At 43.2% G+C, this 17699-nt stretch overlaps 1 protein-coding gene across 5 annotated transcripts in view; it reads left to right on the top strand.

The window, feature by feature from the left end:
- SGCE (sarcoglycan epsilon) overlaps positions 1-17699 on the top strand; it is an 88091-nt gene that overhangs the window by 64605 nt on the left and 5787 nt on the right. For 4 of the 5 annotated variants that reach the window (XM_073582064.1, XM_073582063.1, XM_073582060.1 and 1 more), the window contains 3 exons: positions 7209-7235; positions 12214-12402; positions 16686-16729. In XM_073582064.1, coding sequence (XP_073438165.1) covers positions 7209-7235; positions 12214-12402; positions 16686-16729 — 260 coding nt within the window. The remainder of the gene's footprint in view (positions 1-7208; positions 7236-12213; positions 12403-16685; positions 16730-17699) is intronic. The other variant, XM_073582062.1, reaches the window with a different exon arrangement.

The raw sequence follows: 17699 nt of genomic DNA, 5'->3' as shown, positions 1-17699 counted from the left end.
CATTGACTTGCATTAGCGCCGGATCGCGCCGGATGGCATTGCGTTTCATCCGTTTTTTGCCGGATCCGGCAACTTGTCTCATTCCGGCGTCTTGAAAAAACGTCTACTGTAACGTTTTTTGTCTCCGGCGAAAAAGCCGGAAGCGCCGGATCCGGCGCTTCCAGCTTTTTGCTACAATGAAAGTCTATGGGCGCCGGAATGCGCCGGATCCAGAAAAAGACGGATCCAGCAACCGGATCCGGTTTTTTTAAGTCTGCGCATGCTCAGATCCAATTGGCCAGCCGCCAGGAACAGAGACGGATCCAGCAAAAAAACGGATCCGTTTCTACAGTTCTCCAAAATTTATGCCGGATCCGTTTTTTCTAAAAAAAGCCGGATCCTGCCTGACGGCAAAAAACTGATGTGTGAAAGTAGCCTAAGACCCTCCGTATTTGACTTTCTTTGGCTCACAGAAATCATTTGCTTCAGTTCTGGTTTAATATTCCCAGTGTTCCCCCCAAGGATTCCCTGTGGTACCACGTTGTGTCTCTGAAAGGACCAACTATGCGTTGAATTTCCTCCTTATTACAGTGCTCCACAATATAGTGCCTCCATTTTGTAAAAAATCTAGATGTTTCGCAAAACTTCCTCTTCTCTGCCTCTAACCTCTCCATTAGCATTACATGCTTCAGGCGTCCCGAGAGTTCTTTTATGGTGGGCATGTCCTTTTGTAGCCAGTTTGTTAATAATATTTTTTTCATGAGCATTATGATTATGTGGATGACCTGCGGGGGCCCCCCCCCTACATGAGCATCGGGGGACTTTTCCAGGTAGTGAAATAAAACCAAATCTCTCGGGATGTCATCGCCCCAATCCCATATGTTCTTTATATATTTTCTAACTGCACCCCACATGTCTGCCACCTGCTTGCAAGTCAGCAGGCCATGGAGTAAGTCAGTATATGGGGTATTACATTTGGGACATTGCGTGAGTCTTTCTGGCTTATCAGAGCTCCTTGGAAACTGGAGGTCTGTAATTTTTATCGTAGGTACACTTCAACTGTGAGAGGCAGAATCTAAAAATAAAAACTAGAAAATCACATTGTATGATTTGTACGTAATTAAATAGTATTTTATTGCATGAAATGAGTATTTGATCACTGACCAACCAACAAGAATTCTGCCTCTCACAGACCTGTTAGTTTTTATTTAAGAAGCCTCCTACTCTGCACTCATTACCTGTACTAATTGCATCTGTTTGAACTCGTTACCTGTATATAAGACACCTGTCCACACACTTAATCACAGACCAAAGAGCTGTCTAAGGACACCAGGGACAAAATTGTAGACCTGCACGTGGTTGGAATGGGCTACAGGACAATAGGCAGGCAGCTTGGTGAGAAGGCAACAACTGTTGGCAAAATTATTATAAAATGAAAGAAACACAAGATGACTGTCAGTCATCCTCCGTCTGGGGCTCCATGCAAGATCTCACCTCGTAGGGTAAGGATGATTCTGAGAAAGGTCAGGAATCAACCCAGAACTACACGTGAGGACCTGGTCAATGACCTCAAACATTACCATTAGTAATACACTACACGGTCATGGATTAAAGTCCTGCATGGCACGCAAGATCTAAGTGCTCAAATCAACACATGTCCAGTCCCGTTTGAAGCTCGCCAATGATCATCTGGATGATCCAGAGGAGGCATGGGAGAAGGTCATATGGTCAGATGAGACCAAAATAGAACTTTTTGGTATCAACTCCACTCACTGTGTTTGGAGGAAGAAGAAGGATGAGTACAACCCCAAGAACACCGTCCCAACCATGAAGCATGGTGGGAGAAAGATCATACTTTGGGGGCGCTTTTCTGCAAAGGGGACAGGACGGCACCGTACTGAAGGGAGGATGGTTAGAGTCATGTATCGTGAGATTTTGGTCAACAACCTCCTTCCCTCAGTAAGATAATTGAAAATGGGTCGCGGCTGGGTTTTCCAGCATGACAATGACCCAAAACTCACTAACCAGGGCAACTAAAGAGAGGCTCTAAGAAGCATTTCAATGTCCTGGAGTGGCCTAGCCAGTCTCCATACCTGAACACAGTAGGAAATCTTTGGAGAGAGCTGAAACTCAATGTTGCTCAGTGACAGCCCCAAAACCTGGAGAAGATCTGTAAGGAGGAGGGGGCCAAAATCCCTGCTGCAGTGTGTGCAAACTTGGTCAAGAACTACAGGAAACGTCTGACCTCTGTAACTGCAAACAAAGATTTCTATACCAAATATTGAGTTCTGTTTTTCTATTGTATCAAATTCTTATTTCATACAATAAAATGCAAATTAGTTATGTAAAACTCATACAATGTGATTATTCAGATTTTTTTTTAAAGTTTCTGTCTCTCACAGTTGAAGTGCACCAATGATAAAAATTACAGACCTCTCCATTCTTTGTAGGTGGGAAAACTTGCAAAATCGGCAGTGCATCAAATACTTATTTTCCCCACTGTAGAGATTATGTCATTGTTCCACCCTTGACAACATAGAAAACACGACGTGGAGGACAGCAGAAGACAGCGGACCCAGGAGAACGAAGCAGAGCCCAGTATGCCCTGACTACTTTGTGTTGTGTGCAACACAAAGCATCACCAAAAAGGCAAATCTTGTGGGGTGTTATCGGGGTTCAGTGGTTAGTAACTAACCACTGACACTTGGCTGCAAGATCAGACTAAATCAAAGTTTATTTAAAGAGGTCACTCCCACAAACTAGAAAAAGTTTGAATGAAGCATTGGGCGGACTCTATCAAAAGTTTATGGAACTGGCAGTGACAGCCGAGTGCTGCTCTTTATTAAAGGGAATCTGTCACCCCATTTTCGGCTTATAAGCTGCGGCCACCACCATCAGAGGCTTATCTACAGCATTCTGTATTGCTGTAGATAAGCCCCCGATGTAACCTGAAAGATAAGAAAAAAGAGTTAGATTATACTCACCCGGGGGCGGTCCGGTCCGATGGGTGTCGCAGTCCGGTCCGGCGCCTCCCATCTTCATACGATGACGTCCTCCTCCTTACTTCTGCCGTGGCTCCTGCGCAGGCGTACTTATCTCTGCCCTGTTGAGGGCAGAGTGAAGTACTGCAGTGCGCAGGCGCCGGACCTCTCTGACCTTTCCCGGCGCCTGTGCACTGCAGTACTCTGCTCTGCCTTTAACAGGGCAGATAAAGTACACCTGCGCAGGAGCGCAGGATGAAGCAAGGAGGGGGACATCATCGTATGAAGATGGGAGGCGCTGGACGGACCGCGACACCCACTGCACCCGGTGAGTATAATCTAACATGTTTTTCTTATCTTTCAGGTTACATCGGGGCTTATCTACAGCATTACAGAATGTATTACAGAATGCTGTAGATAAGCCCCTGATGGCGGTGCCAGCAGCTGATAGGACTAAAATGGGGTGACAGATTCTCTTTAAATAAAATGGCCGAACACGTGCCCGACCACCGATCTAATCAAACCTTTTCTATTCTCCATTTTGAGACTAGTTCCCTCTATTAAGAAGTCCCACCAATCAGACCTTCATGATCTACCGTTTATCACCTATACAGATTTCGGCTGGAATACCCCTTTAAATCTATTACTATGGAGACACATTTTAACCAAAATTATATGCAAAGTTGTTTTTTTTTTAAAGAAGTATTAAGGCGATTAAATAAAAGTTGGCTGCCCTTTAAGTCACACGACTGTGGAGAGAAATGTCAGAATTACATGTGTTACTTTGACATTAAGCTGCTGCAGAGTTTGTAAATGTGACATTTGGAGCATTATTCAGCTGGAGCTTTGGCACCGTGTTTCTGAGAAAAGTGAACTGTGAAATGGACAGATGTTATATGGTGTTCTTAAAGGGACAGGCAGTTTGCATTAGCTTTAATGATGTGGTAAAAAGCAGCAAGTAACAGAGACGCGACCATCTTCTGAACATCTTGCCTTCATTACTTCATGCGATGTATTTCGACCATTCGTGTCCTTTAGCCGTCATGTGTTTCCCTGTCTGCAGCGTTTGCATCATGTCTTTACATTCTCATCCTCCATATTTAATACTATCGGTCTTTTAATCATGAACGTTTTGCTTCACTGAGATCCAGAGTGGCCTCTTCTAAAATGGATCAAATTATTTTGTCTTTTCGAAAGACTTCTTTTATTGTGTGTATACAGCTTTTATGCAAATTTATGTATTGCCATGGTAACAGACTACAGGTGTACCCTGCTGTAGTCATGCGCATGTCTACTGCTTCCTGCTACCTACAGGAAATATAAGCATACGTCCAACTTCTTCTGGAAAGTCTAAGAGGTTATTGGATACAGCGAGAACTTCCAGAGTCACGGAAGAGTCGAAATAATCTCCCGGACGACACGGAAACGACAACCGGAATATCTCATTCATCAGAATCAGACATGAGCATTTGTTGTTTTGTTTTTTTCCTTTAAGAAGGGTGGGGTTTAGGTTTTACACTCCTGAGACTTCTATCATTTAGGGGGCAGAGGTGATCTGTGGACCCTTACTGTCTCTCCAGGCTCACCGGCGCCTCTGTACGTGTGGCTGTACCCGATCCTGCAGCTCAGCCCCTTTAATTCTGGCACAGCTGAATATACAGTTGGGTGGCTTTTCCTACATGAGCACCTCCGGGGACAATTTTTTTCTAATTTAAATGCATGTATTTGGGGCTAAATATCATTTTTGCAATTGGGTTTCATTGAAAATTTTGCACCGTTTTGCTTCTACCGGCTCTTTGATTTTCTGCACAGTCAACTTTGATGTGGACTGTGGTCATAAATCAGCATTGAGGAGCTTAGAAAAGGACGGACAATACTGTCCTACTGGACCGTCAGAAAAAGCTCACTGACAGATCCTCAGTTAACTCATTCTACAGTACAGCCAGCAATAGACAGTGCAACACAGAGGCTGTATAAGGCAAACAGTGCAAAATTTATAATGAAACCCAATGACAAAAGTGATCTTAAGACAAACAATATGAATAGTAAGAAAAAATAAGTTGTTCTCCCAACACCATAACTCATCCGTGAGAATATTATGGCAACATTGGAGTTGGGTCATGTATATAATGGGAATGTATCTTACCTAACTTTAAAGAAAAAATTGTAATGATTTTCTTTTATAATTTTTTTTTCTTGTAGGAGGGGGTTAATGATTATTCAATGTAACATATAGGATATTCCTAGTGATAGATCTTCTATATAAAAAAGGGGGCTTCTATAATGCCGTAGATAAGCCCCCGATCTGACCTGCAAGAGAAGAAAAATAACTTTTATTATACTCACCCGGGGGCGGTCCGGTCCAATGGGGGTCACAGGTCCGGGTCCGGTGTCTCCCATATTCTTATGGTCGCCGCCCTCCAACTTATAAAATTGAATTTTTCTTTCCCTTTAGGTGATTTTTTATTTTTTTACAAAGTTCTACTTTTTTCTAATCAATAACATTTTAAATCAACGTTATAAATTTGGTGCCGCCATAATCGTACTGAGCCGGATTGGTGATCATGTTGCCAGGATATTTTTGCCGCAAAGTGAATGCCCTTAAAATTAAATTTTGGAAAAAAAAAAGTCAATGACTAAATTATTTTGTTCCCATTGTAACACCAAACTTGGAATTTTGTTCTCTTCTAATTCAATACATTAGATGGGAAAAAGTTTGGTGTCGCTTAAAATTACAAGTCCCCCCCTAAAAATAAAAGTGCCTCTTGGTAGAAAGGGAGAAAAAAAATAAAAGCGCCAAAAGGAAAAAAAGGAAAAATTCATTAAAGGGTTAATATATTCATTAGAGCAGACAGAACTCCATTTTTCTTATACAAAGCTCCAAATCCCCTGCATAAACAAATGGATAAATTTTTCGCTCCCTGCAGTCACCACTAGAGGGAGCTTATGAGCTTACTGCATACTAAGCCATAATTGTTTAAGCTCCCCCTAGTGGACACTACAAGAAGCCAGAAATGGGCCACTTATAGTAATTCCATGTGTATGTAGGGAATTTGAAGATCATTTATCATAAAAATAGAGCTTTGATCAGTATAAAAGTATATTAAAAAAATGTATAATTCAGGTGTGGGACTTTCATTGTTAATCGCTGATAATGATTTTTAATTTTCCATTACATGTGATTGATTCTGATGAATGATGAAGAAATAGGTCAATGTATATAATTAAAAAGATTCGGTATATGGGCTCATGCGCAGAGCTGTCATATAGCACCTGTGCTATTTTCTGGGTCTATACTGAAGCATTTCATCTGTGGGATAATACGGTGCTTTAGGAAGGCACCATATGGCGGCACACAGTTCCCGTGGGTCCGTCTGCCACCATGCAGGGTGGTCGAGTCCTCGAACTTTTAGATGAGATCAAATGAGAGAAATCTAATACACCTGCCAAAGTGAGCAGGGACTACAGAATGGGTCTCTGGGACCTTGGACACACTCAGGGTTTTTTTTTTTGGGTTCTCTGCTCTGCTGCTGAGTTGCCAATAGACAAAAATGGAAGAAAGTTGAGTTAGACAGATCGCCATCTAGTGGTCATGTCTAGCTTTTTTTTTTTTTGGTCTGGGGCAACCAAGGCATACCATAGTGGTTGCCCATGGACCCCTACAGCGAGAAGGCCCAACCTGGGTTGACCTCTTCTTTGAAGGTCCTTTCCTATGAGCATTCATGAGAACGCTTGTTCCCAATCCCAAAATGATCCCATATTAATCACAGTTGACAGTGATGTGCTGTCCACGATGACCGTATTCTTTCCCCATACAGTTTGCACCGGCCCATGTGAAAGGGCCATGGTCAACAGATATGGGCAGAAACCTAAACATGCCTTAATATTAGTGGGCGCAGTGCCGAGAACCCTACTAAAAAAAGCAAACAGATGGTGGGAACTGAACCCAGAGGGTATGGACAGGAGATGGAGGGGTAAGCATCAAGTCCTCCTTAGGACCAGGGGTGCAGCGGCGGTCATCGGTGGACTTCTGCCGTAGGCTCTCTTTCCACTAACACTCTGGATCACACGTGGAGCACCATCGCTTCCATCACGATAAACACTGATGTACATGACTGTTTGCCTCCGCAGTCCGTACAGCAGTATTTACGGCTCATATAGTCCCATCGTTGTCCCCATCGTAGACTTAAGTCGTGCTCCCAATATCAATGCTGTAATTTAATTTCATTCATTTTGTTTTGTTTCTAGGGAAAAGAGAAACATGCAAACACCAGAGTAAGTGTCTTCTCTATGTCTCCTCGTTGTCACATTATAATACCGCGCCTCACCGTAGCTTGTCACGCCTCACCCACCCGCTCCTCCATGCTTCTCATCCACATCCAGTCATCTCTTTATTTTGGTGAACGCTGCTTGTAGACTACATAGGTTCGATAGGTGCCTGGAGAAGAAGATAAGTCGGTCACGACCCTGTCAGTGTGTGCATATTATGAAAATGGTGCTTTCCTCTCGATGTGGTCTAGGAAAAAAAAGGGAGGAAACGCAAAAAAATTTTAGGAATTACAAATATTTTTTATGTATTTGATACATTTAAGATTGTTTACTTTGTAATTTTGTAAATATTTTTGTTTCTTTGATACATTTAAATTTGTTTTCTTCCTGACCTAATGGAAACCTTATACCTTGTCTGCAACCACCAATTGCCTGGGAATCATGTTATTTTGAAATCCGCCAAGGGCTCACTAGGTGAGGTGGATCCTAGACACCAAAAAAACGAGTGGGCACATGAGCCACGAGCGTCATTGCTGCAGGCAATTGAGGCACTTAGGAAATGCAGAGAGGTATCAGAGGTACTGGATGCCACAGGCAGCCAAGAGATGTCCTGGAGACCAAAGACAGGTAGCAGAACTACGGCATGCTGCAAGCAGATAGATTTTCTGGAGAACGCAGACAGGTAGCAGAGGTGCTGGAAGACCGGGAAAAAGTAGCATAGGTACTGGATGCTACAGGTAGAGAGGAGATGTCCTGGAGACCGTAGACATATAGCAGAAGTACTGCATGCCACAAACAGACAGGAGATGTCCTGGAGACCACAGAAAGGTAGCAGAAGTACTGCATGCCACAGACAGACAGAAGATGTCCTGGAGACCGCAGCCAGCAGAAGTACTCCGTACCACAGACAGACAGGCGATGTCCTGGAGACCGCAGGCAGGTAGCAGAGGTCCTGGAAGACCCGGAACAAGTAGCAGATGTACTGGATGGCACAGGTAGACAGGAAATATCATGGAGACACAGACAGGTAGCAGACGTTCTGGGAGACTGGGAATAAGTAGCAGTGGTCTTGAAAGACATACAGACTGGAGACATCAGGAAGAACACAGACAGGTAGCAGAGGTCTTGACAACAGCAGGAGGACATGTAGCAGAGGTTCTGGAAGACAGAGAACAAGTAGCAGAGGTATTGGAAGTCGCATGCAGACAGGAGACGTCTGGGAGATCGCAGACAGGAACCTGTGCAAAGACAAACTAAAAGTCTTAATATCAACACCCAGATATGTATCTTGGGAGGTCTTATGTAGGACAAGGAAATTCAACACATGGGAGCACGCCGGGCTACCTGCAATGCCTGACGTGGAGCACAAGAAACTATAGCAGACCAGGGAGAAGGGAGCAAAGCTGAGACCTGTGACAGGTGTGCAACAAAATATAGTTTGGGGAATTCTGCTCATCAGTGAACTAATTCATGGAATAGACAGACACCGTAATATTTTTGGCAGTCACAATGAGCAGTGCCAGTCACATTGGCGCTTGGTACATCAGAAGCTTGTGATTGAACAGTATACAACCCTAAGGCTATGGTCACAGAGCTTCACACTATGTTTTTGCAGTGTTTATTTTACATGGTTTTTTTTAATGCAAGTTTAAAAGTGGTGATTTACAGCACCAGCAAAAGCTCTGAGATTTCAGAAATCTCATGCACACGATGGCTTTTTCCTGACTGAATTGGAAAACTGGTGCTTTATGGAAAACTGCAGCATGTTACTACTTTCAGCATTTTTGCAATGTTTTTTGCAGCTTTGTTTTAACCATAGAAACCAATGAGTGTGGAACTTTTTTTTGGTGAATGAATCTAACTTTATTAAACATATACTGTAGACAAATGACACATAGTCTACAGCAAAAACACAGCAAGAAAATCAGCAAAAATGCAGGAAAACCAGCTTTTTGTAAGCAACCTTTTTTTTCCTTTTTTTTACTGCCAAAAAAGTAGGTTTTGGCTGCAGAAGTAAAGCAACTTGTGAACATAGCCAATGAGCCTTGAAAATTGGCTTAAAGGGATTGTCCAGTTAAAACAACTCATAACCTATCCACAGGGTAGCAGATAACTGAATGATCAGTGGACGTTTTACTGTTAGTATCCACACTGATCGGCAGATTGGGGGGACTCAGTATCCCCGACGGATAATGTTAATCCCCATTATAAAGAGCCATGGGTGATCGGATGCCCAACCGTCCCTTTATTAATTTTCTACGGAGGTGCCTTAAAAAGTTGAGTTCAGTGCCGAGAGACCCATAGGAACTGAATGGAGCGATGGTCGAGAATGTGCTCAGCCGCTCCATTCTAACAGGGATAAAAGTTCCCAATATTCCAGATCTGTGCAGCTCCTGGCAGTCAGACCCCCACCGATCATCTTTTTCTGTGGATACATAGGTGATAATTTGTTTTCGCTAAATAGCCCCTTTAAGTGCTATGTTCAGCACTCTTTGTATTGTAAAGTCGGTTCCACTTTGGAACATTCCTTCTTGTTTGGGTTTGTTGATAATAATCTAATCCCCTTGTGGGAACCCCAGTAATTAGCTGTTGGGAAATCTATTAGTAAGTGTTCAACTTCCCTGCAGTGCCTCCAGAGGTCAAATCAAGTATTACACATTTCGTAATAAAAATCTTTGGGTTGTAATGCAGACTCCAACTTGACTCTCAGACTCCTATTGATCTAATGACAATTTTTTCAGTCTCCTTTAATCTGTTTTAATAGCTAGATCTATTTATGATGGTGAATATGGCTATAAAGTGTCATCATGAATCAACCTCTTCCCATTTAATCCAGTGCGGTGCATTAAAATATGTCCAAAACATGCAGTGTGGAAACAAAAGCGTTAATTATCTAGCTAATAAGCCAAGTAAGCCCAACATAATACTGCCATACGAGGGTTAAACTCCAGTGCATACATGCACTATACATTTGGTACTCCTTTCTTTATCCCAGAATAAAGAACCTCCTGGTATCACCCGTTCTGTTAATGCATGTAATGAACTTTCACCATTTTACCTCTGCCATGTAGTACTACATTTCTCCTGCAGAGGGCAGTGCAGGGGAATGTCTGATTAGAAGCGGCTTAGGCTGGTTCCACATTAGCGTTTGGAGGCGCAGTGGATGCTCGCCGGGAAGCTCCACGCCTCCTCCGGTCAACTTTGCCTATGGGCGCAGGCCGCTGCATGGGCCCACAGCTCCCCTATGCACAGTATAGTGGGTCCACAGCTCCCATAGTATTATGGGTCCACAGCTTCCCCTATACACAGTATAATGAGCCCACAGCTCCCCTATACACAGAATAATGCACCCACAGCTTCCCTATACACAGCATTATGGGCCCACAGCTCCCCTATACACAGTATAATGCACCCACAGCTCCCCTATACACAGTATAATGCACCCACAGCTCCCCTATACACAGTATAATGGGCCCACAGCTCCCCTATACACAGTATAATGGGCCCACAGCTTCCCTATACACAGTATAATGCACCCACAGCTCCCCTATACACAGTATAATGAGCCCACAGCTCCCCTATGCACAGTATAATGCACCCACAGCTCCCCTATACACAGTATAATGCACCCACAGCTCCCCTATACACAGTATAATGGGCCCAGAGCTCCCATATATTAATGAACGAACAGTCCCAACTCTTTAATGTCACCCACAGTAGTCCCCACAGTGTAAAAAGGCCCCAACATTATCTCCGACACTGTATGAAAGCTTCCCATAGTAGTCTCTGTACTTTGAGAGCCCCACACTTTATGGGTGCCCCCCACAATAGTCCCCACCGCTAAATTGTATCATGGCACCCACATTAGCTCCCACTCTGTATAATGGCCCCCACACTTGATCTTACAATGTATGAGGGCCCCCAACACTGTATAATGTCTCCACAGAAACATCAAAAGTTTTAAGTACAATAAAAATATCTTATACTCACCGACGAGTCCACCTGGTGGACCAACGCATTGACGCCGGGACTCTGACATCCTGTGCGTGTGCCGGTGGCTCGGTCACTGCTTCATCCTGCCATTCTGTAGACCACAAGCTTAAAGTGACCTGTGGTCTACAGAACAGAGAGTGGTGCTACAGGGAGATCGTGTCTCCTTGCTCTACCGCAGGGCTCCGTAGTGCTGGGGCGACGTGTGCCATCACTTCTTCACCAGTGCCATATGGTGATTGGTGGTACCATACTGCATTTTGTCTTTTTAACAGTACCATTAGGATCATATATGACATAATAGTGGTTTTTAGTGCACAAATAATATAACTAAATCATAGTACCTTACAGAGCATATATATTTGTAATACCGTGAATATATTGTGACGTGCCCCACTCTGGACTTTCTAATTTGCCTTCTTCAAGGCCCTCAACCACATGAAGGATGAATGGTAATCGTCCTATTTGGTTACATCATATGTGATCATCACTGTTCGAAAAGCATATCAATGTTTGGAAGGTTTATTTATACAGTGATCAGTCCCCAAAATTTTAACCAGCCATAGCTCTATGGAATGGAAAGGGGCCCAGCTGCAATACCACACACAACGTGTAGACAACGAGGTGGCGCTATTTTTGGAACAAAGCAGCCATGTTTTTCTACTCCTGTATGTGTCCATGTGTTAACAGAATTTCTATTATTCTATTTTTATTTCTTGGTTCCGCGTGGGCGGTGCTTGAGAAGTTCTACTTTAATGTTTTTATGTAAAGCTGACTGTGTTAATGGGTCATAAATGATTCATGGACCAGAGACACAATGTTTGAAACTGTTAAAATGATGAGTTATGGATTGATTGACCTTTATAGTCACCACACTGCACATCAGCTGTAGATTATATGTGTATTAAATGACAAAGGAATCTTCTCGTTGATGTTGTATTAAAATACTCAAAGTTTTAATAACACATATTTTATTTGTTACTTTTTTATGCAGCATCCAGCTTGTTCACCACAGCTCCATCCAGAAATCAACGAAAGAGCTCCGGGACATGTCTAAACACAGAGAAATTGCCTGGCCCCTGTCTACACTACCAGTTTTCCATCCAGTGACAGGGGAAATGGTTCCCCCTCTGCATGCGGACACTTACGATAACACCAACATGCCCCTGATGCAGACACAACAGTGAGTAGCTTGAAAAAGTGAATATCTACATATGATGGATGCAACTCACAAATTGTAGATGCTACTGAACAGTGTTATTCCAGCATGTAAGTGTCTATGTGGTGTGAAAATTCCTATTATTCATTTTGTTTTGTTTTTTTTGTTCCGCGTGGGTGGGGCTTAGATAGGATGCATTTGCATACTCAATATTGAGGTTCTATTTAAAGTCCAGCAACCTGATGTTATAATGGCCAATAAATCCTCGTGGTCCAGTGGCAGACAGCTTACTGTCTGTCCTTACTGAACAAACGGTATAGGAATTTGATAGTTCTGAAGAGCAGAGACAACAAGTATGGATGGCAGATAATTATCAAGGTCAATTAAAAGTAATAATTTATTCAGAGGCAGACATTATTTAGTTTTGCTTGGAAAGGGAGGATTCATTAATGTACTTTATAGAAAGTGTCTTTTCACGTCTAGTGATCTGCTGTTAAGCCAATAAATCCTGGTGGTCCTGTGGTAGAGCGCCAAGTCCTTACTGACCTATTGACATAGAAATTTAGTAAGTCTTGGGCAATGCCAACTGATATTTATGGTGACTTATTATAACGATGGATTTAAAGACTAAAGATCACCTACAGTGGGTATGGAAAGTATTCAGACCCCTTTAAATTTTTTACTCTTTGTTTTATTGCAGCCATTTGGGAAATTCAAAAAAGTTCATATTTTTCTCATTAAAAAATCAGAAATGTAGAAATTTTTGCAAATTTATTAAAAAACAAAAACTGAAATCTCACATGGTCATAAGTATTCAGACCCTTTGCTCAGCATTGAGTAGAAGCACCTTTTGAGCAGTACAGCCATGAGTCTTCTTGGAAATGATGCAACAAGTTTTTCACCCCTGGATTTGGGGATCCTCTGCCATTCTTCCTTGTAGATCCTCTCCAGTTCCGTCAGGTTGGACGGTGAACGTTGGTGAACAGCCATTTTCAGGTCTCTCCAGAGATGCTCAACTGGGTTTAGGTCAGGGCTCTGGCTGGGCCAGTCAAGAATGGTCACAGAGTTGTTCTGAAGCCACTCCTTTGTTATTTTACCTGTGTGGTTAGGGTCATTGTCTTGTTGGAAGGTGAACCTTCGGCCAAGTCTGAGGTCCAGAGCACTCTGGAAGAGGTTTTCAGCCAGGATCTCTCTGTACTTAGCCACATTCATATTTCCTTCAATTACAACCAGTCGTCCTGTCCCTGCAGCTGAAAAACATCCCCCCATAGCATGATGCTGCCACCATGTTTCACTGTTGGGATTGTATTGGGCAGGTGATGAGCAGTGCCTGGTTTTCTCCATACATACCGCTTGGAATTATCACCACAAAGTTCTATCTAGATCTTATCAGACCAGAGAATATTATTTCTCATAGTCTGTGGGTCCTTCATGGTTTTTTTAGCAAACTATGCGAGCTTTCATATGTCTTGCACTGAGGAGAGGCTTCCGTCGGGCCACTGTACCATAAAGGCCCGACTGGTGGAGGGCTACAGTGATAGTTGACTTTGTGGTACTTTCTCCCATCTCCCTACTGCATCTGTGCAGGTCCGCCACAGTGATCTTGGGATTCTTCTTTATCTCTCTTACCAAGGCTCTTCTCCCATGATTGCTCAGTTTGGCTGGACGGCCAGGTCTAGGAAGACTTCTGGTGGTCCCACACTTCTTCCATTTAAGGATTATGGAGGTCACTGTGCTCTTAGGAACCTTGAGTACTGCAGAAATTCTTTTGTATCCTTGGCCAGATCTGTGCCTTGCCACAACTCTGTCTCTGAGCTCCTTGGCCAGTTCCTTTGACCTCATGATTCTCATTTGGTGTGACATGCACTGTGAGCTGTGAGGTCTTATATAGACAGGTGTGCGCCTTTACAAATCAAGTCCTATCAGTTTTATTAAACACAGCTGGACTCCAATGAAGGAGTAGAACCATCTCAAGGAGGATCACAAGGAAATGGACAGTATGTGACTTACATGTGAGTGTCTGAGCAAAGGGGCTGAGTATTTAGGACCATGTGATATTTCAGTTTTTGTTTTTTTAATAAATTTGCAAAAATTTCTATATTTCTGTTTTTTTTCCAGTCAAGATGGGGTGCAGAGCATTAATGAGAAAAAAATGAACTTTTTTGAATTTACCAAATGGCTGCATTGAAACAAAGAGTGAAAAATTTCAAAAGGTCTGAATACTTTCCGTACCCACTGTAAATTTGAAGGGTGGATATTATTTAGCTCCATGTGGGTGGAGCTTGGAAAAGAATGCATTTGACATATTCAAAATTCTGTTGAAGTCTACTAGAACCGCAGTATGTGACTATAAATGTGGTATAGTCTCTTTTACTATGGAATAATATGTATAAACTAGATGTGTATTTCCTGAAGGAAGTACAGATAGTGCTTCGAAATGGTGCTCCTTTAAGAGAGACTTGCCTGCTGCCCCTGCAAGACTTTCAACTCAGGATCCGTTTTAACTGTGGGTGCCTCTCAGGGGCCACTTTGGTCTCAGCGTCTGATTTAGTGGGTGGGGCCCCTCAGGATCCGATTCGGTGGCCTGGGCTTCTCAGGGCTTGAATTGGTGGCCGGGATCACTCAGGGTCCGATTTTGTGGGTGTGGCCCCTCAGGGTCCGATTTTGTGGGTGGGGCCCCTTAGGGTCCGATTTTGTGGCCGGGGCCCCTCTGGGTCCGATTTTATGGGTGGGGCCCCTCAGGGTCCAATTTTGTGGCCGGGGCCCCTTAGGGTCCGATTCGGAGGCCAGGGTCGATCAGCCTCCGATTTGGAGGCCGGGGTGGCTCAGCCTCCGATTTGGAGCCTGGGGTCACTCAGCTTTCGATTTGGTGCGCCGGCCCTTTAAGAATCACTTTGGCGCGTCGGCTCTTTAAGAGCCAGTTTGGCTCACTGGGCTTCTAAATCCACTTTGGCGCACATTCTCTCTCAGGGGCATGCGTCATGTGATGAAGCTAGATTTGCATTTGTGCTGTGGGTTTCGCTTTAAGAGCTGATATTATCTGCCAGAACCTCTGTCCTGGGGGGGGTCATGTATAGTTCGTGGGCGTTGGCATTGTAACTGGGTCTGCCTGCGCATATCAATGAGCTTAACTGCCGTTTCAATCGCTTCAGGGCATGTTTTGTCTGTGGCAAAATTTCCCCATTGAAAAGAATTGAGACAATGCATTCCAATGACGGGAAAATGTTTTTTCAAACGCAAATTGCGCAAAAACTACAAATCCGATCGACACGAAAAATACTTAGCACACCACTCGTGGACGCTGGCTTCGAAACGACACCTCAACGGAGTCTGTGCGTGTAGCGGTTCAGGCCGCATAATAATAATAAGAAGTAGAAGAAGAAGAATAAGTTAGCAGCTTTCGGATTACAAGATAGTTCTTTTTTCGAGCACTATAATTAGTATTTAGATCTAGAGTTCGGTGTCTTTTGAAGCCTAGTGATCTGGTGGTATAGTGGCCTATAAATCTTGGTGGTCACTGAGCAATTAAATAAGTTATTAATGATGTAATGTCGCAGAAGTTTTGCGTTTCATTTGTGCAGTGCAAACTAGTATGGATAATACCCAAGTATAACAATGTATTATATAAGCTAATGAACATTGAATATTTTATTCACGGGACATTATTTAGCTCCTTGTAGGTGAGGTGGTGTTTGCATATAGGAGGATGCATTGAGATACTTGAGTTTGAGGATTCTTTTGAGGTCTAATGATCTGGTGGTATTGTGGCTAATAAATCCTAGTGGTCCCAGGGTAGAGAGGTAAGGCTAGTTTCACACTAGCGTTACCGGGCGCAGCGCACAAAAATGTAACACAGTGAGTTTGAAGCACGTCGGCGCAGTGCCAAAAGGGCGCAAGCGCCGGCAAAAGTGTACCAGCGCACGACCAGCGTACCCAACGCTAAATATAGGGTACGCAGGTCGCATGCAGAGTCATGCGCCCATAGGAAGAGCTGCCCGGAGGGGGCGCGGTCGGGGCGGAGCTTAGCGGCAGCCGTGCGCTGCGCCCGGTAACGCTAGTGTGAAACTAGCCTAAGTGCTTAAAGATCTCATGGTATTGGAATTTGGTATTCCTTTTGTGTAGTGCCAACTATTATGGATTGTGCCTGAATATGGAAATGTATTAAATATTTGAATGATCTTTGAATATTCAGGGGTTAACATTTACTTCAAGTGCTGCTCAAAGACATTGGTGGCCACATGTGTTTGTAACTAGTCAAGAACGTCTTCTTATGTATTACTCAATCTTCTTCATTCTTTCCTTCCTAGGACTTTACCGCATCAGACTCAGATACCTCAACAGCAAAATACAGGTCAGTAGAAGCAAGCGTTACAGATCATCCGGTATCTGGTAATATGAAACATCTGGTGGCAATGCCAAACATTTCACAGCTTGCTGACTGATGGCCACAGCTCTGGCTTCAGTAGACCATCCAAGAGGCAGCTAGTTGGCATTGAACAGATTTGCCCGCTTCTCCCGCAAGGACAGATTCAACACATCATCACAACAGGCTGCAAAACACTTCACAACCACTGGGTGGCGGTACAGACACATAATGCATAAACCTCTCGTGACAGAGTATCACACGATCATCTTGAGATGGTCATTTTGGGATATGCCAAGCTAAGAGGAAAGTAGAGGAAGGACACATCTGTAGTAATTTATATTTAAATGGCGACCACATAATGTATGGTCGAGCTACGACCATCATTATTTATTGAAACTCTGTTTTGACTCCTAGAGGGGTTATTTCCTTCTTTTCTATATCTTCTAATAGTCATGAGAAAAAAACCTAAGGATCATTTCAAATGTTCACTTAGCCAACAGCTTTGGTGGCTGTCATGTAAGCAAACCCTTCATACTGATCTTTATACCCTTTATACGATTGTGATTCGCTAATTAAAGATATTTAGGAATTTATTTATTATGACATTACCTATACCTAACAAATAAAGTAGCACTCTGTAACGCTATTGCATGTAAAGATGAAATATATGAAATTTGATTTGCATTCATGCACTAGAAAATAGGAAAATACGAAGATACTTACATAATTTTGCCAATTCGTGCATGCCCAGCAACCAACGACAAGGCGACCTGCATGGCATGGAACCTAACCAAAGGTGTTTCCTCTGCTGTGATTAAAAAAGCCATAGGCTGATGGGTGGAGCGTGCAGTCAGAAAGCCTATATATAAATAACAAAAGACTGACTGTCACTTCCAAACTGAATACTAGTCTGAACAGGTGCATACTAAGAGTAGCCATCTTCATGCATAATTAA

The sequence above is a fragment of the Dendrobates tinctorius genome, unplaced genomic scaffold, assembly GCF_039654945.1.
Source record: "Dendrobates tinctorius isolate UK_male_01 unplaced genomic scaffold, ASM3965494v1 ptg000070l, whole genome shotgun sequence".
NCBI lineage: Eukaryota > Metazoa > Chordata > Amphibia > Anura > Dendrobatidae > Dendrobates > Dendrobates tinctorius.
Note: the sequence above shows the minus strand (reverse complement) of the source record. Positions and strands in the feature narration are given on the sequence as shown.